This window comes from Chelonia mydas, chromosome 11 (assembly GCF_015237465.2).
Source record: "Chelonia mydas isolate rCheMyd1 chromosome 11, rCheMyd1.pri.v2, whole genome shotgun sequence".
NCBI classification, from domain to species: Eukaryota; Metazoa; Chordata; order Testudines; family Cheloniidae; genus Chelonia; species Chelonia mydas.
Genome location: NC_051251.2, coordinates 68,012,656 through 68,030,700, shown reverse-complemented (window position 1 = coordinate 68,030,700; position 18,045 = coordinate 68,012,656). Strand labels below are relative to the sequence as shown.

Below are 18,045 nucleotides of genomic sequence, written 5' to 3'. Positions count from 1 at the left end.
AGCTGCAGAACCCACAGACAGCCATGGGGAAGCTGGCTCGGACCAGGCCTGGCAGCTGTTGTGGTTTTTTCCAAATTTCCAAGAATATTTTACAGGAAGCAGAAACCTGAAACACCTTCCAGCGTTGAAAGCCACGTTTGGCAAAAAGTGCGCAGTTATTGGGAAAACCCAGTTTTGAAAACCAATTTTTTTTAACCAAACCCCAAACACTTTTACTGAAATATTTAGATTTTCATAACCCCCCCAAACCCCGCTCCCCAAAAAACAAAAAATCCAGCAACAAATTTTCATTTGGGTCAAAAAGCCAAATTTCACTGAAGGGAAAATATTACTGTGAAAGGACAATCCCAGGCAGCTGTGTGTGAAGGAGAGACGATGCTCGCCAAGACTGCAGCTCTCCGAGTGGTGGCTGTGAATCCATCTCCCCTTTTTTGGGGGTGATGGGAGGGGTGTCACCAGACTGTGTCCTGAGTCTGTGTGCAGTACAGTGCTCTCTGAACCATGTCACGCACAGAAAGCGCTAGCCCCCGGGTCCCACATGGCCCTCCTGCCTCTGTGCCCCACCAACCTCACAGAACCTTCCCTCCTGGTGAGCTGTATCCCTCCTGAGCAAGGGGACACAAGCCGCTGCAAATACATTCACCACAACTGCCCTCTGCTGGCCTACGCTGCTTAGTCACAGCAGGCAGGGACATCTCGCCCCAGCTGTGGTTTCTGCTCCTTAGAGCCATCAGGAGTTGTCAGGCAGCTCTGCCCAGGTACGCAGTGGTGGCAGGATCGGGGAGAGCAAAGGTGAGCTCTCTGTTCCCCCTCTATTACCAACCAGTTGGGTGCCCCCCATGGAGATGGACGCTGCCAGGAAAAGGTACCAAAGGGATTCGGACAAATCTGAAAGCTATAAAAATAGCACTTGAGTGTGTCCTTCCTAGACGACGGGTAATAAATGGGAGACATGCCCGGCCATGCGTCAGCAAGAAAAGACAGAGTCTCGCCACACACGCAGTGATCTGTGCAATATTGCTCCGCCAGAACGTGAGGCTGCCACCGCTTCCACTCTGCCCTTGGAAAGGGGGCAGCTCCAAGTCCCTGGATTTAACGTCGTGCTAAGTTCTGCTCTACGGAATATAGCACAGGCAGTTCTCAAAGACAATGAGACGCTGAAAAAAAAAAGGAGGGGGACCAGATCCCTGGAAGTGTCAATAGCCTATGCCAGCCTGGCCCTTTGCACTACTTGTTTGCATGTCCTTTGTTTGAGGGCAAGAAAGGCGATAGGACAGATGAAACGGGCCTGGGCCAGGGCGGGCGATTCGGCACATACCCTCCGCAGCCTTTGCTGATTCAGAACCACAGTGGATTTTAACATTGCTTGGCAGAAACATAGGGAAGGGGGCTCTGAGGCGCTGCTTGGCTCCGGGACAGCAGGGCCTCCAGCAGTGAGAATCTAAAAGATTGCCTCTTCTGGCAGGAGTAAGTAGTGAGAGTCCAAGAAGCGACCCTCTCTTGCAGCAGTAGTGTCTAAGGGCAAGTGCAGGGAGGGCAGGGGAACCCAGCCCCACACTACTCCACCGGGTTCCAACCCAGGGCTCTTCAAAACCAGTTATCCTGTTGCAGGGTTCAGATCTCCCTATCCCCATCACCTGGGTCGCTTCCTACCCTTAGTCCCGGCTCTGGTATCGCCTCTGCCGGTAACAGCACATCGTCCCTTTCGGTCCCCACGGTCGACTGGGCTCCCGAGGCGTAATCAGGGTGCTTGGCCTCAGCAGTTTGGAGTCCCGGCAGCTTCTGCAGCACGCGTCTGCTCTCCTCCTCAGTCAGCCCAGACTGAGCTGAGCCTCTTCCTTTTATATGCTCCCGCCCCTGGGAGCATGCCCAGCAAGAGCGTTGCCAGTGCGGTGTTCATACACCCCATCACAGGCCCAGATTCAAAAAGGTATTTAGGTGCCTAAGTACCTTTGTGAATCAGGGCCTGGGTGCATATCCCTTTGTGCATCAGAAATAAAACCCCACCCACGCAAATACTCAGAGCAAGGCAGCAATCCCAGCACCACCCCTGCACCCCTCCTTTATATCTCCCGAGAAACGGTATTTCTGAACTGCAGGCTGCAGAGAACACAGTACTGCATTGTGCTCTAGCCTCTGACAAGGACTAGCCAAGGGAAGGGAAAACGTGTGGCATTTGTGTGATGTTTAGCCTTCCACAGAAAAAACTACCCTTCGCCGACCATCCTACGCACATCCGCAGGGCTTGCACAGGGCCACATGGCTTTACAGTGACGCGGGAACTGTAGCCCTGGGAGTTTCCTAGGCAGCAGTTGTACAAGTGCTTAGTAATTGTACAGGAGCACTGGGGCTGTAAGGCTGTGAACTTCCTCAGCAGCAACGGCACGAGCCTTCAGAGGCCCTGTGGGAGTGCCAGGGCTGTGGTACTGCGAGCTTCCTCTACAGCAGTGGCATAAATGCGCTGAGGAACATCTGCACCACAATGCTGCGAGCTTCCTCCGCAGAGGGGGCACAGCACACAGTAAGCGCTAGGGCTCTGGTGCTACTGAGGAGCAGTGGCACGAGCAAGCCTTGCGTTTCGGGGCCACAGAATAAAGGTTCCAGCACCTGTCCCACGTAGGGGCTGTTTCAATATTTCACCACCTTTCCTTCCACTCCCATACAAGAAAACCAGGCCAGTTAACTTGCAGATTCTTTAATACTTTTGCAGTGACTAGCACGTTTCAAAGATTCTGTTGTATGGCTAATTTTCAGGCAACCAATGGGCGGATACGAGAGACTTGTCTGCAGACCATGAGTTGAGGACTGCTCCTCTGTATCAACAGACAGCCTGGCTGTAACTGCAGAGCCATGGCCCATCTCTAGCACTATGCGGTGTATCGGAGAAGAGGGAAGGGATTCCTGACAAGAAGGGCTGCGTTCATTATACCAGTGCTCAGCTTTCGGACCAGACTGATCTTCTTACTCAGAGGGAGTACTTTGGATTGCTGTTGAGGCCCTGTGACTTCCTCTCCCAGCACCCCCATCCTCAGATCCCAGTGTCACAGCCCTGGTGTCTTTCCTCTCTTCAGGGGGACTAGAGGATTCCTGACCCATGTTAATGTTGAATCCCTCTGCAGTAGCTAGAAACCTCACAAATAAAGAACGCAGTCCTGCGATCCTCACTCACGTGGGTAATCCTCCTTCCTACCAATGGGATTACTCAGAGAAGCAAGGGCTACTCTCCTAAGAATGGATCAGGTCTGAAGGCACTTGCTATGCAAAAGCAAACACAGTAATCATTGTTCCCCAATGCCAGCTAAAACTTCAGTGGGCTTGCTGCTTTCCAGGTGAACAGTGATTTACACATGCAGGTCCCCAATGCACCAGGCCTGCAGCTCAGAGCAGCCATAAACTCAGTTTAATGGTCTGCCTAAGCCAGGTTCCTGGCCCATAGGATACACAATGAGATGAGCTTCCCCAGCCCTAGCTGAAAAAGGCGGCAGCTCTAAAGTCAATGGAGTCAAAGGCAGCTGTGTAACCCTGGTGCGTCTCTCTCCTGCTCTCTCTTTTTGGACTGTGTTTTGTTCTGTAAACATCAAGAGGGCATGCAAAGTCATTCAGCAGCAGGACAGGCATGGCTGGTGCACCAGCCCGTTTGGCTCTTACTATTCATTCCAGTCAGAAAGGTGAGTGCGTACAAGCAGGATGGATTTCAGTCCCTTCCCCAGTGTCTGTCACAGCGCCTCCTGCTGACTGTGGAGCAGGCCACAGCAGGGGCATGCAGTGACTGCAGGTGGAAGCTTTCCCAGCTTTGAGTGCAAAGTCGATCCCTCCATTTCAGGGGGGGAAGAGTGTGATGGGTGGAGGGGGAAGTGACTGCCTTTGGCCTGCTGGCTTTCCCTGTTGGAAGCAGAACAGAGGCTAGGATAGGATAATAGAAAAGAGGATGGGAAAAATCTAGAAACCTCTCACGTTAAAAACAAACACACACAGTATTCCTGCTGGAGCTAACTGCACTGACTGAGCCTCATGACATAGATAAAAAAAAATCCATGTCTGTATTTAAAACTCATGGTTAGAGTTCATGTCTATGGGAGGATAGTTTTGTCAGCGGGGGTACGGTGAGCACGGTCCACTACCAAGCAAAGAGAGGTTTACTGTCTTCCTTGGAGAGTTCACACAAACAGTTCAGCAGCAGCAAAGTGTCGCCAAGGAACTTGGACGGGACGATGTCAATCACGATCTTGCGCAGATCAGCTGGGCTGCTGTGGAGTGGGCTGGAGTGCAGGTCTGGCCGCTGTTTCAGGATGCCGTAGGTGTTGATCAGGAACTCGCTGAACACCGGGTGCACATCCCGGTTGTAGCCCATCTTCTCGAGGCGTGCAGCGAGGGACAGGTAGCGCTGCATCATGGCTCGGTGCTTTTTCTCATCCACAGAGCCATCCAGGCACTTCATGGAGGCCTAGGAGGTTTAAAAAACCAGGGAGAAGCTGTTAGCGCCATTCATGGATAATCATGGGCAGGCCCCGGGGGTTCCTAAAGCCACCACTTTCTGGCTGCATCCACAGCATCCCGGTCTGTTTGCCGCTCAGCGATGACAGTGCTGGAAACTGGCACGCTGGAGAACAAAGTCCCAGTACAGCTGCGGAAGGGACACGGAAGGGCCGGCCAGGGATGAATGAAGCTGCACCTGGCTAGATGCAGCGATAGCTGAAGCTGAGTCGGGTCCCAGACTCTGCAGGCCTCACTTGGCTGGAGGGCCGCACGTTGGCCACCCCTCCATGAACCCTTGTGTTTCTACAGGCAGCTAACGAGCGACTGTATGGACTGAGCTGGGTTTGGCCTGCATGTTAAGGGGCTGGACCCTCAGCTGGTGTAAATCGATGCTGCTCCACTGAAGTGAGCCAGGATGCTGGCAAGCTTTCCAGTTCTCAGGGGAGAGAACTAGACAGCCCTTCTTGCCAAGAGAACCAACACCCCCCGGAACATGGGAGTTCTTTTAGCTCTCACCATGCTCGTTACTGTGCAACACAAGCCCCTACCCTCTCCCCTAAGCTACCTGGCTGGCCTCCCCCGTGTGGCTGAATGTCCCAGGGAAGAGAGCAGACCTGCTAGCTGGGAGGGAGTTGGTGCCTCTCCCCTCATTCAGTTACCAACTTTAACAATCAATATTTCTCCCTGACTGACAGCCACTTCCATGGCAGACTACAACATCCTCAGCCTCCTGTGTTCCCCCCATGCACACAACATGGATTCATGAGGCTCCCAGGTCACATGCCCAGGTTTCCATGGTAGGGTATGTCTACACTGCCCACTAAGCCGTGATTCTGACTCAGGTTTGAGTCCAAGCCCCCTTCCTGTCCACATACAAATCACTCTGATTTGGGTGAGCAAGCACTCAGGACCTGGGTCCTAGGGCCCAGCTGGAGGGGAGGGTCAGAGCCCAAGTCCTGCTGTGACTTAGATCCAAGCCCTCTCATTTTGCAGTGTGGACGCAGCTCAAGCCGCCGACCTGAGTCAGAAGAACTGCGTAGTGCAGCATGGACACATTAGCACAGCTGCGAGACCCAGCACCAGCAATCGTTAACCCAGGTTTTCAATGCAGTGTGGACGCTCAAGCGTGGTTGGAAACACTGAATCTGCAACCCCAGGTCCCACAGACCTAGATTTACAATGCAGTGTAGACACACCCACAATCTGTTTCACATTGCCGTGGCTCTCTCTGCACAAAAGCCAAATAGACTTTTCACTGCACAAAACCACTTATTTTTCTTATTACCAAGTTTTACGCATATGTGGAGCTCCAGGCCTTTCAAGCAGCTTGGGCTTCTGAGCCTAGTGATTAATTTATGTATCAATAAGCATAACCGTAGCATTTAGAGTATTATGAGTGTAGCTCGCAACTCTCCTGCGAGGGATTATTATCCCCAATTTCACAGATGGGAAACTGAGACATAGAGGCCCAGATGATCCTCAAAGGTATTTAGGTGCCAAACTCTCACTGATTTCGGAGAGATTAAGACCAAAATGCATGAAAGGCTGGGACACTGCAAAAAGCCCTTTGGAAGCCCATGAAATTTTCAATGTTGGTGTGTGGCTGCATTTCAGATTTTCGGAGTCCCACTGTAATGCTCTCTCTCTTTCACACACACACGCACACCCCTACAGTTGGCGGGAACAGGATTTTTCATTTAGCAGGGAATTTTGTGACTTCAAAAAGTCTCCTGTTCTGAAGTGGAATAAAAAACCCCCCGAAATTCAAAAAAACTATTTTTTTTTAAATTTCATTTTGGTTCCACTGAAATTTTTCATTTTGTCAAAATCAAAATGTTTTGTTCTGATTCTGATTTTTAAAACACTATATATTATGCAACAGAATATAAAATTGAAAAAACTGAAATGAAAATTTATTTCGAAATGGGAAAAAACCAAAAAGGTTCTGTTCTGAAATAGTCAGTTTCAACCTGGTCGATTTGCTGTTTTTCTATTTTTCTTTCTAAATGAATTTTCATCAGAAATGACCCATTTCCAAGAAACTTTTTGCTTTCAGCAAATGGACATTGTCCCATTGGAAAATTTCCAACTGGCTCTATGCACCATCCTTGTCCCTCAGCAGATTCAAGGAAGGATTTACCTGTTTGATTTTCTCAGGAATGTTGGACACTGTGTAGCCATAAAGTCTCGTTACTCCAGGAAACACATAAGCAAGGATGCGCCTGTCTAGCTGGAAGGCAATCTCACCCACTATGCGGCCATTTTTCTTGCTGTTCAGCTCCAACTCTATATGAAGGACAGGCTAGTTGTTAGTTCTATCGTAACTTAAGGCACAAAGGCCAAATGTTTTCACTGTGCTTAGATTCAGGTTAAAGTTTTACTGCTTGGTTTGAGCCAGATGCCAGGAGAGAGGATATATCCTCACACAAGTTATATACATAGATGCGCACATATACAACCAAACGCAGCACTGACTTCCCAGTGCCATGCATGAACTGGATAACATCTGCCTCCTTAAATGGATTGGTTATGTAAATACGCGTGGAAAGGGACTTTGGAAATAAATACATGTATAAGGAGAAAAGCAGGTCACATTCAGGGCTTTTCTCAGCCATAAAACCCCCACTGCCCTTCCAGATGGGCTTATCCACGCGAGGGTCAGGTCTACACTACAAAGTTTTGCTGGCATCACTATGTCAGTCAGGGGTGGGAAAAAACCGGGCCCCCTAGCAACAGAACTGCCAGTGTAGATGCAGCTATGTCGACAGAAGAGTGTTTCTGTGACCATAGGCAATGTCGCATGGGGAGGTGGTGTTACCGTGCCAGCAGAAAAACTCCTTGTGTCAGCATGAGCTGTGTCTGCATTAGGGGGCCCTACAGCATACCCGTAGTGATGAAGCCATGCTGACAAAGGCTCTGTAGCATAAAGGTATTTAAAAATCATATTGGGGGACCCCCAGGTTCACCTTGCCCTTAGGAGCACATATTAAAATAGACACTTGCCCTGTGTACACTAGGACTTTGAAACATGTTAATTAAAACATAGAATCATAGAAATGTAGGGCTGGAAGGGACCTCAGGAAGTCATCCAGCCCAGCACTAAGGCAGGAATAAGTACACCTAGACCATCATTGACAGGTGTTTGTCCAACCTATTCCTAAAAACCTCCAATGATGGGGATTCCACAACCTCCCTTGGAAGCCTGTTTCAGGGCATAACTACCTCAATAGTTAGAAAGTTTTTCCTAATGCCTAACCTAAATCTCCTTTGCCACGGATTAAGCCAATTACATCTTGCCCTACCTTCAGTGAATATGGAGAAATATTGATCAATGTCTTCATTATAACAACTCTTGATATATTTGAAGACCATTATCAGGTCCCCCCGAGTCTTCTTTTCTCAAGACTAAACATGATCAGTTTTTCCTCACAGGTCAGGTTTTCTAAACCTTTTATCATTTTTGTTGCTCTCATCTGGACTCTCTCCCGTTTGTCCACATCTTTCTTAAAGTGTGATGCCCAGAACTGGACACAATACTTCAGCTGAAGCCTCACCAGTGCTGAGTATCTCCCATGTCTTACATATGACAATTACCTCCCATGCCTTACATACAAGACTACTATTTATGCACCCTGGAATGATATTAGCTTTTTTCATAACTGCATCACATTGTTGACTCCAATTTATGATCCTTTTCAGCAGTGCCAGCACCTAATCACTGAGTCCCCATTTTGTAGCTGTGAATTTGATTTTTCCTTCCTAAGTGAAGTACGGGTACTTTGGACTTGTCTGTATTGAATTTCGCCTTGTTGAAATCAGGCCAATTCTCCAATTGTCAAGGTCATTTGGAATTCTAATTCTGTCCTCCCAAGTGCTTGCAATCTCTCCAGCTTGGTGTCATCAGCAGATTTTATAAGCATACTCTCCACTCCATTATTCAAGTCATTAATGAAAATAATGACTAGTACCGGACCCAGGACTGACCTCTGTGGGACACCACTAGATACGGCCTCCCAGTTTGACAGTGAACCATTGATAACTACTCTCTGAGTACAGTTTTTCAATCAGTTGTACACCCACCTTATGGTAATTTCATCTAGATATTTTCCTAATTTGATTATGAAAATGTCAGAATCATAGAGTCATAGAATATCAGGGTTGGAAGGGACCTCAGGAGGTCATCTAGTCCAACCCCCTGCTCAAAGCAGGACCAATCCCCAATTAAATCATCCCAGCCAAGGCTTTGTCAAGCCTGACCTTAAAAACTTCCAAGGAAGGAGATTCTACCACCTCCCTAGGTAACGCATTCCAGTGTTTCACCACCCTCTTAGTGAAAAAGTTTTTCCTAATATCCAACCTAAACCTCCCCCACTGCAACTTGAGACCATTACTCCTTGTCCTGTCCTCTTCTACCACTGAGAATAGTCTAGAACCATCCTCTCTGGAACCACCTCTCAGGTAGTTGAAAGCAGCTATCAAATCCCCCCTCATTCTTCTCTTCCGCAGACTAAACAATCCCAGTTCCCTCAGCCTCTCCTCATAAGTCATGTGTTCCAGACCCCTAATCATTTTTGTTGCCCTTCGCTGGACTCTCTCCAATTTATCCACGTCCTTCTTGTAGTGTGGGGCCCAAAACTGGACACAGTACTCCAGATGAGGCCTCACTAATGTCGAATAGAGGGGAACGATCACGTCCCTCGATCTGCTCGCTATGCCCCTACTTATACATCCCAAATTGCCATTGGCCTTCTTGGCAACAAGGGCACACTGCTGACTCATATCCAGCTTCTCGTCCACTGTAACCCCTAGGTCCTTCTCTGCAGAACTGCTGCCTAGCCATTCGGTCCCTAGTCTGTAGCTGTGCATTGGGTTCTTCCGTCCTAAGTGCAGGACCCTGCACTTATCCTTATTGAACCGCATCAGGTTTCTTTTGGCCCAATCCTCCAATTTGTCTAGGTCCCTCTGTATCCTATCCCTGCCCTCCAGCGTATCTACCACTCCTCCCAGTTTAGTATCATCCGCAAATTTGCTGAGAGTGCAATCCACACCATCCTCCAGATCATTAATGAAGATATTGAACAAAACCGGCCCCAGGACCGACCCCTGGGGCACTCCACTTGACACCGGCTGCCAACTAGACATGGAGCCATTGATCACTACCCGTTGAGCCCGACAATCTAGCCAACTTTCTACCCACCTTATAGTGCATTCATCCAGCATGTCATGGGGGACTGTGTCAAAAGCCTGACTAAAATCAAGGTATATCAAGTCTACTGCTTCCCCTCTTATCCCCTAGGTCAGTAAGCCTCTCAAAGAAGGAAATTAGGTTGTTTTGACACAATCTGTTCTTCACAAATCCATGTTAGGTAGTCCCTATTACCCTATTACCCTCCAGGTGCTTACAAATTGATTTTTCAGTAATTTGTTCCCGTATCTTTCCAGATATCAAAGTTAGGCTGACTGGACTAAAACAGCCCAGGTCCCTTTGTTCCTCTTGTTAAAGATTAGAACTGTGCTTGTCCTTCTCCAGTCCTTGGAATCTCACCCACCCTCCATGAATTATCACAGCAAATTGCTAAAGGCTCCCAGGTTACTTCAGCTAGTTTTTTAAGTACCCTAGGATGAACTTTATCAGGCCCTGCTGACTTGGATAGACCTAATTTATTTTCTATAACTTGTTCTTTGCCTATTTTGGCCTGCATTCCTTCCCCCTTGGTGTTAAAATTAATTGTGTTGAGTATATGGTCACCATTAAACATTTTTTAGTGAATACTGAAGCAAAATAGGCATTAAACACCTCAGCTTTCTTGATGTCATTAGCTATTAGCTCACCTTCCCCAGTAAGTAGGGAACCTACACTTTCCTTCATCCTGCTTTTGCACCTAATATATTTAAAGAGCCTCTTCTTATTGCCTTTTATGTCTCTTGCTAGGTGTAACTCATTTTGAGCTTTAGTCTTTCTGACCTTGTCCCTACATGTTTGTGCTATTCTTTTGTACTTCTCCTTCATAATCTGTCCATGCTTCCACTTTTTGTAGGATTCTTTTTTGATTTTCAGGTCATTAAAGACCTCCTGATGCAGCCATAGTGGACTCTTGAGAACAAAAGAACGGCCATACTGGGTCAGACCAATGATCCATTTAGCCCAGTATCCTGTCTTCCCACAGCGGCCAATGCCAGGTCCTTCAGAGGGAATGAATGGAGCATGTAATCATCCCGTGATTCATCCCCCACCACCCATTCCCAGCGTCTGGTAACAAAGGCTAAGGACACTTCAGAGCATGGTTTTGTATTCCTGCCCATCCTGGCTAATAGCCATTGATGGACCTATCCTCTGTGAACTTATCCAGTTCTTTTTTGACCTGTTATACTCTTGCTATTCTTCCTATCTTTCCCTTGCATCGGGATAGTTTGCAATTGTGCCTTTAATATTGTCTCCTTGAGAAACTGCCAGCTCTTCTGAACTTTTTCCCTTAGATTTTCTTCCCATAGGACCTTACCTACCAGTTCTCTGCATTTGTTAAAGTCTGCTTTTTATAAAAATCAATTGGCCTTATTCTGCTGCTCTCATCACTCCTTCCTTTCCTTAGATGCAAAATGTTGGTGATCAAGTTTTAAAAGATGCCTTTTATCCTAGTGTGGCCAAGCTCTAGGGCAACAAAAAGCCCCCACTTCCCCATGCTTGCAGAGACAGCTTATGATTAGAGTCAGTTAAGCCCATCCTTAGCTACAGTTATTAGCAGCAAGGCCAGGGTGAAATCACATCATTACCGTTTAAATAATAGGTATGGGGCTTCCGCGGCTCATCTCCTCCTGGGGTCTCTGAGAACCAGACTCTCTTTTTCCTGTGCATCTCTTCTGAATCCAGGGACATTTTCTCACCCATTGTGTCCCGTGCATTGTTTATAAGGGGGACTGGCTTCCTTGGGGGAATTCCCGGGGGAAATGGCTCCAGTGTTTTGAAGTATCCTGGAAACACAGCCTGTGCCTGGGCCCCTTCCTTGTGTGAAATGCTGAGGGGATTTGAGGAAACAAATTCTCCCAGGGACGATGGTTGGGGCTGACTCAGTGGGTCTGGTGCATTGAGGACACTTCCATGCTGCTGGTGAGCTACAACAAAGCAAAAGGGGGTATAGGATCAGAGTTAGCCATGGCTTCCTATAGATTTCCAGTGAAGAGGGCCTGAGAAATCTAGAGGGCCCAGCTCTGATTATCTGTCTAGGTGTTTATGAACGTAAATCCAAGTGCCTGCTTAGTGCCTCTCATTTTGGGGATCTCAGTGTCTGATAACCTCTAGAATCAACAACATTCAAAACTGGACACACCGTCTTGCCCAGCTCTCTTCATACAAACATAACTGGACACAACTCAGGAGGGTTGTCTTTGTTCAGAGAGGGCTTTGGCTGGAAGAACAGGTGGTGAGGTCCACTGGCAGAGTTGTCAGTGGCATGGGAAACTCCATGGCTTTTTCTAGTCACTGCTCTCAGAGAATGTCCCATAGCCAAGGACAAGTGTATTTGGGAAGTTTGGTGGAGATGTACTGAGCAGAGTAATTGGAGAGTTCAGAGTTTGTGAGAGCAGGATCAGCCCTGACCCCTTCTCCATCTTGTCTTTCCCTGTGGTCCTTTTGGGTGCATCCCTCTCTGGGGTGGGGCTGGTGCCAAAAGAGCCAGCTGGTTTGGGGGGTTCCTGGCACTAACATTTCTGCCACTGTATGTGTGTGACCACAGGATCAGGCAAGGGGATCACCTCACTTTGAACCCTTTCAAGTTTTCCTGGAAGTCAGAGGACAAACAGTCGCAGCCAAAGATTTATGTCCTGCATCCACCACAAGCAACTTGTTCACCTTAGAACAAGAGGAAGGGGACTAGCCGTATCAGCTGAAAAAAACCCCCACATCAGACACAAACCTAAATGCAATGTAACACTGATTCAGGGCTTGCCCTGGCTTCTAGAGGACATGGTCCCTCGGTCCAGCACTGGTGCCCCTGCCCTCTTGGCCTGATCCTGAGAAGCACAGACACCACTCGAAACGTTTAGTGTAGTCACCTGGATGTTGAGAGCTCCATGAAATCTTGAGCTACAATAGAGGGGTCAGTTCTTACCCATCCCATATAAACGAGCCTTATCTCCTCCAGGTGAAGCCACGTCTGTGAAGCAGACTTTCTTCAGCCTTGAGAGGTCTATGGATTCTGGCAGCTGTTTCTCCATCCTGGTGGTCCAGGAAGTGCTGGAAAGCAGGATTGGTTTCCTCTCTCTAGGTGTAGGCTGAAACAAAGTGGGATTATTGGGAATCCCCTTAAATGTAGCCTCTGCCTGGGCTTTGGGGCTAGACAGAGTTGCTTCCTCATTTGCAATATGGAGAGGGGAATAACTGAACTCCTGCAGCAGCGAAGGGTGTAGGTGACTTGGGCTCTCCAGTGGCTTGATATCTCTTCTGTGAGGCTGGGCTGCAACAGAGAACAGAGAATACACTGTCACCATTCAAAAGAAGGCTTTTACTCGGGCAGCTGATCTCTTTTTCTTTGGTGCTAGAACGACTATGAATCGCCATGGGAGTCACCATGTGCCTGACAGAGCTTGGCAGCAGGGCAGTGTTGTCAGACACATTGCCAGTGAACCTTATTAATGCCCCTTCAGTCGTGTCCGGTTGGGATCCAAGAAGTGGGTGGGCGGAAGCGGGCTCACTGCTATAGGACCTCCCCGCAGCCTAAGGGGAGGATCCACAGGTCCAGGATTCCAAATAATTACGGGGGACAACTAAGGCGACAACAGGAACAGGAGTGAGGTCACAGGGCTAAACGAAGGGAACCTACGGGGACACCGAGCAGAGAACCCTGGACAGCGCCCACTGCTCCTCAAAGACGTCAAGGGAGCCAGTGGAGTGTCCCCGGGTAGATAGACCCTTCCAAACCCAGAGCTCCAGTGAGCGTGAAAAGACAGTCGCATGTTACAGCTACAGTGCAGCGCCCTCTCCTGGAGAGAGAGGGGAAAAGCAAACAACAATTGGCAGGTGTCACGTTAGAGAAGATTGAGGTAGGTGGGGGTCATCTTAGAAGACAAGGAGGGCGACCCTATTGCACCAGGGTGGAATCAGTTTGCTGGTGGGGCTGTCATCAGAGAAAATAAATTAACAGGTCAGATCAGGTTATTTCTCAGACCGGCTTGTGGCCAGGAATCCTCGCTGGTGAGTTGTTACTAACAGTCCATGGAACAAGGAGAGTGGGGAACAGAACTCCCCACCCCCATACACAGCCCTCCCCAGGACAGAATGCTTGTTTTGGATAGTTCCTGTATTCTCTCTCTTTAAGGCCTGCCCTGCCTCCCAAAGGATGTGCTGGCTGACAAGAACGTGTCCACCTTACACCACTTGGCTAAGGGATGGGCATGCGTTGCGAAACTTGTTTCCTGGGTCCCTGTGCCCTTCTCTCCAGGGGCGGTGCCTTAGACAGAACCCGCTGCACTGGGTCCATGTGGACCAATGCTGAAGCAGCAACAGGCAGAGGAAAGACCTTTGCTGTTCAGAGCGGGGGATCAGAAATGCCGGTTCTGAACACCGGCAATATGCCTCTGGGACATGGGACCACAGACAGGCATTCCCTGTCATCCTGAGTCACATCAGCCCATCACTTGCAATGGCAAGTATCAGGGCAGGCACAACTGCCTTGTTACACCCATCTCTGGGGCTCAGCCCTATTCCCCTCGGGGAAGTGATAATGAAAACGCCCTCCCTAACATGGCCTCTGGCTTCAATGCTACAGTTGGGTGGAGATGCCCTGTCCGTGAGAATGAGCCAAGGAGCCCCCACAGCCCACAGATCTATCGCACTGCCCACACCTCTCAAACAGCGGCCAGTTCTCAGCACTGGAAGAAGGGAGGAATGTAACATGCTGGGGGCATCTCTTCCAGATTCCTGAGGAGGATTTCAGAACAAGGAAGGAAGGCCCAGGTTTTACACAGAGCCCAGAGCATGCAGGGACTGGGCTATGGTAATTCAGTGAGCGCTAAGCTTATATTCGTACAGGGCAGCCATTGGTCGTAATGCTCAGAGTTCCCCACCTCAGTCTTCAGTCTCCTAGAAAACCTCGATTTAAGGAGCTCCTGGGAACTACAGACATAACAGAGCACCCTATCAATAATCTGTCTGGATGATAGGATGACCATTGTCTATCAACGCTATTATGGACCAGATCTTCACTCAGCTGATGTAAGCCAATGTTGCTCCATGACGTCAGTGGAACCACATTGGTTTGCACCAGATGAGCTTTATGTCTTCTCACAAGCCCTCGCTATTTCTGTCATTCCTGCAGGTCATCTGGGGTAACGAACACCTGCAAGAGATGGCGGGAGGGCCTAGAGCATTGCTGGAGGAAATCACAGTAGGAATTTGACTGGGGGATAAGGGATCTTTGAAACTTCACACTATCTGTCAGGAGGTGACATTTTCCCTCCCCGTCCCCCAGAATGTATGATGTTGCAGTCAGTAGAGCGGATTGCTTGGTGGACAGCTCAGTGAATCTGGGCAGTCTTGTCTGCCAAATAAATTGAGACCTCCTCAGACAGGGCTGGCCATCTCCATGATAACAGATCAATTCCAGAAAGGATTCTGGAATACCAGGTCTTCTAAGTCTCTCCCAGTTTTGCTCAATGAGGTACTGGAGGTGCCATAACCTGCTGGTTAGACCCAGGGGTCTCTAGAAGGGAGATGTTGGGTGCATTGTTCATGTAGACTATCTGCATAGGGTCATATACCGTGCTCATCACCGTAGTGCAGGGGTCGGCAACCTATGGCAGGCAGCAGAGAGCCATTAAAAATCCTGCCAGCCCCGGCCCGCTCTTCTCCGCCCCCCACCTGCGGAGCAGGGTGAAGAAGCTTGGTCCTGTCGGCTGCTGCTGCAGGGCAGGCAAGGTCCCCCCTCCCACCTCTTCCCCCGCTGTGCTGGGTTCCTGCCCGTCCTCCTCCTCCTCTCCCTGCCGCCGATCAGCTGATGCCCCTTGCGCGGGAGGGGGAGAAGCGGAGCCGCAGCGTGCTCGCTGCTCTGGGAGGAGGCGGAGAAGAGGTGGGGACGGGGCCGTGGGGACTGGGGGTGGAATCAGGGCATATCCCCTCCAGCCCCCTGCCGTGAGCTGCTCTGGGCAGGAGGCTGGGAGCACCCCCACAACCCCAGCCCACACCTCCAGCCCTCTGCCCTCACACCTGCACCTCCCCACACACCCTCCCAGCCCTCTGCTCTCACTCCTGCATCCTCCCTCACACACCCCAGCCCTCTACCCTGACCTCTGCACCCCCCTCACACACCCCAGCCTCCTGCCCTGACCCCTGCACCCCCACGACCCCAGCCCTGACTCCAGCACCCCCCCACATACCCAGCCCCCACACACCCCATGTCCTGACTCTTGCACCCCCTACATTCCCACCCTCACCCCTCACACCAAATGGGAGCTGCCCAGGTAAGCACTCCACACCCAAACCTCCTGCCCCAACCCTGAGCCCCCTCCCTCATTCTAGCTCCTGGCCAGACCTTACACCGCAAACCTCAGCCTGCTCCTTCACCCCCAGCCCTGTGCTCAGTGCACTCCCACCCTCAGCTCAGTGCAGAGAGAGGAAGAGAACGGGCTAGAACCAGGGAGAAGGTAGGTACCCACTCTATGTGGGCAGGGCCGGGATCCCAGACTGGCAGCGGGCTGAGCGGGGCCGGCAGTCGGGACCCTGGCTGGCAGGAGCCGGTGGACGGAACCCCAGATCGGTAGCGGGCTGAGCAGCAGCGGACTGAGCCGTTCAGCCCACTGCTGGTCTGGGGTCCCGGTCGCCGGCCCCTTGCCAGCCAGGGCCCCGCTCAGCCTGCTGCCAGCCAAGGTGAACGGAACCCCAGGCTGGCAGCGGGCTGAGAGGGCCGGTGGCGTAAGGTCAGCATTTTAATTTAATTTTAAATGAAGCTTCTTAAACATTTTGAAAACCTTGTTTACTTTACATATGACAATAGTTTAGTTATGTAATATATAGACTTATAGAGAGACCTTCTAAAAAACATTAAAATGTATCATTGGCACGCGAAACCTTAAATGAAAGTGAATAAATGAAGTCTCGGCCCACCACTTCTGAAAGGTTGCCGATCTGCTGTAGTGTCTCTCTCTTAGTGAGAACAAAGACCCAGTTTCTGATAGAGGAGGGGCTCAGATGGAGTAAAGGACTCACACTCATACCACGTGGCTGGGTGAGAGTGCGCACACAGTTTGCTTGCAGCCAGAGAATTACTGTGTGACAGTTTGGGAATCTGTCTGTCTATGTGACCTTATGAATTCCAGATTGATTTAACGAGTTCTCTGTATATTTACACCCTTAGAGGTGTCCTTCACTGTGTCCTTGCATCATCCCACTTGTGTTAAGGCGAGAGGGCTTGGTACCTGAATGGGACAGGTATTGAGGACCATCAACAACTGAATAACCTTGCCCAAGCAGGACAATGGAGACGACCAGCCAAAGGCTACTGACTTGCTGATGGCTGATCTGTCGCAGCACACTGAAGATCAAGGAATGGAAAAAACCTCAGAGGAAGAACAGGAAGAGACAAAGGCTTTAGAATGTGCTATTAGAAGGGGGTTTTCTCTTGCAGAGTAGAGATGAGAGCCACAGAGCAAGACTGGGCCGGTGGAAAGAGAAGTGTGTTTGCAAAGTCTGTGTGTCCCTTGCTTTAATTGTCACGTCATCCCCAAAGGGTGAAACAGTAGCACACAGGGTCCAAGGCTTTGGTGGGACTCTGGGGAGCGTGCAGTAGTGACTGGGGAGGTCGGGGAGAGCTGGCACTGGTTTCAGGGCCTAGGCAGTGGCATTGCAGAATCCCATATCTCAGAAAGGGGCTAGGCAGAGAATATGCACGCTGGGTACATAAGCCTAAAAGCCCAGAGCTTGCGACAATGAGTGGACTCTACCCAGCCCCGGTGCACAGGAGATCGAGTGGGTGGATCCAAACAGAGCAGCCTGGGGACTGTCCACTAGGGGGAGCTCAGCCAAGGCTCTCACCTATTGCATTAGAGGGCCATTACTCGAAAGAACAAACAGGATCGATGTTCCAGGTTCTCCTTACCTCCTTGTCCTGGCGAACGGGCATTCGGATACACGGGAGCAGGGTGGGAAGTGACAATTCGCCCTTCGTGGCTGTTTTCGTAGTGCTGACTCAGTAACGAACGTAATTCATAGTTCTCCCGGAGCAATCTAACCTGATCTTTCAGGTATTCATTTTCATTCTGAATTGTCTTCATCCACTCGTTATCCTCTGTCATTGTCATCCTCCTTGCCCTTGGAGGAGTCAGGTGTAGCAGACAGCCTCAGAGGGGCAAGAGTCTCCTGTCCCAGCACTCGGAAAGGCCCACGGGAAACCTTAGAATGTTCCCACACCATTGTGATATCACTTGCTCTTAAAGGAACAGCTGGGATTTTAGCCCTGAAGATCATTTCGTGGTGCAGGACGTCCCCCGGAGCTCATCGCGCTGGATGGGGCAGAGCACACGACAGATAACTCACAAGGCTGTGCGCTCCAGTAGAGCTCTTTACCCACAGGTTTTCTGCAA

General features: G+C 49.9%; 1 protein-coding gene across 1 annotated transcript; it reads right to left on the bottom strand.

The window, feature by feature from the left end:
- Window positions 1-2,940: 2,940 nt before the first annotated feature.
- Window positions 2,941-17,763, bottom strand: LOC102943451 (speriolin-like protein). The gene is made up of 5 exons (XM_007069145.4): window positions 17,562-17,763; window positions 12,582-12,926; window positions 11,248-11,586; window positions 6,617-6,762; window positions 2,941-4,444 (listed from the first exon to the last, which is right to left on the bottom strand). The coding sequence occupies exons 1-5, from the start codon at window positions 17,761-17,763 to the stop codon at window positions 4,118-4,120; spliced, it is 1,359 nt and encodes a 452-aa protein (XP_007069207.4). The 3' UTR covers window positions 2,941-4,117.
- Window positions 17,764-18,045: the final 282 nt, after the last annotated feature.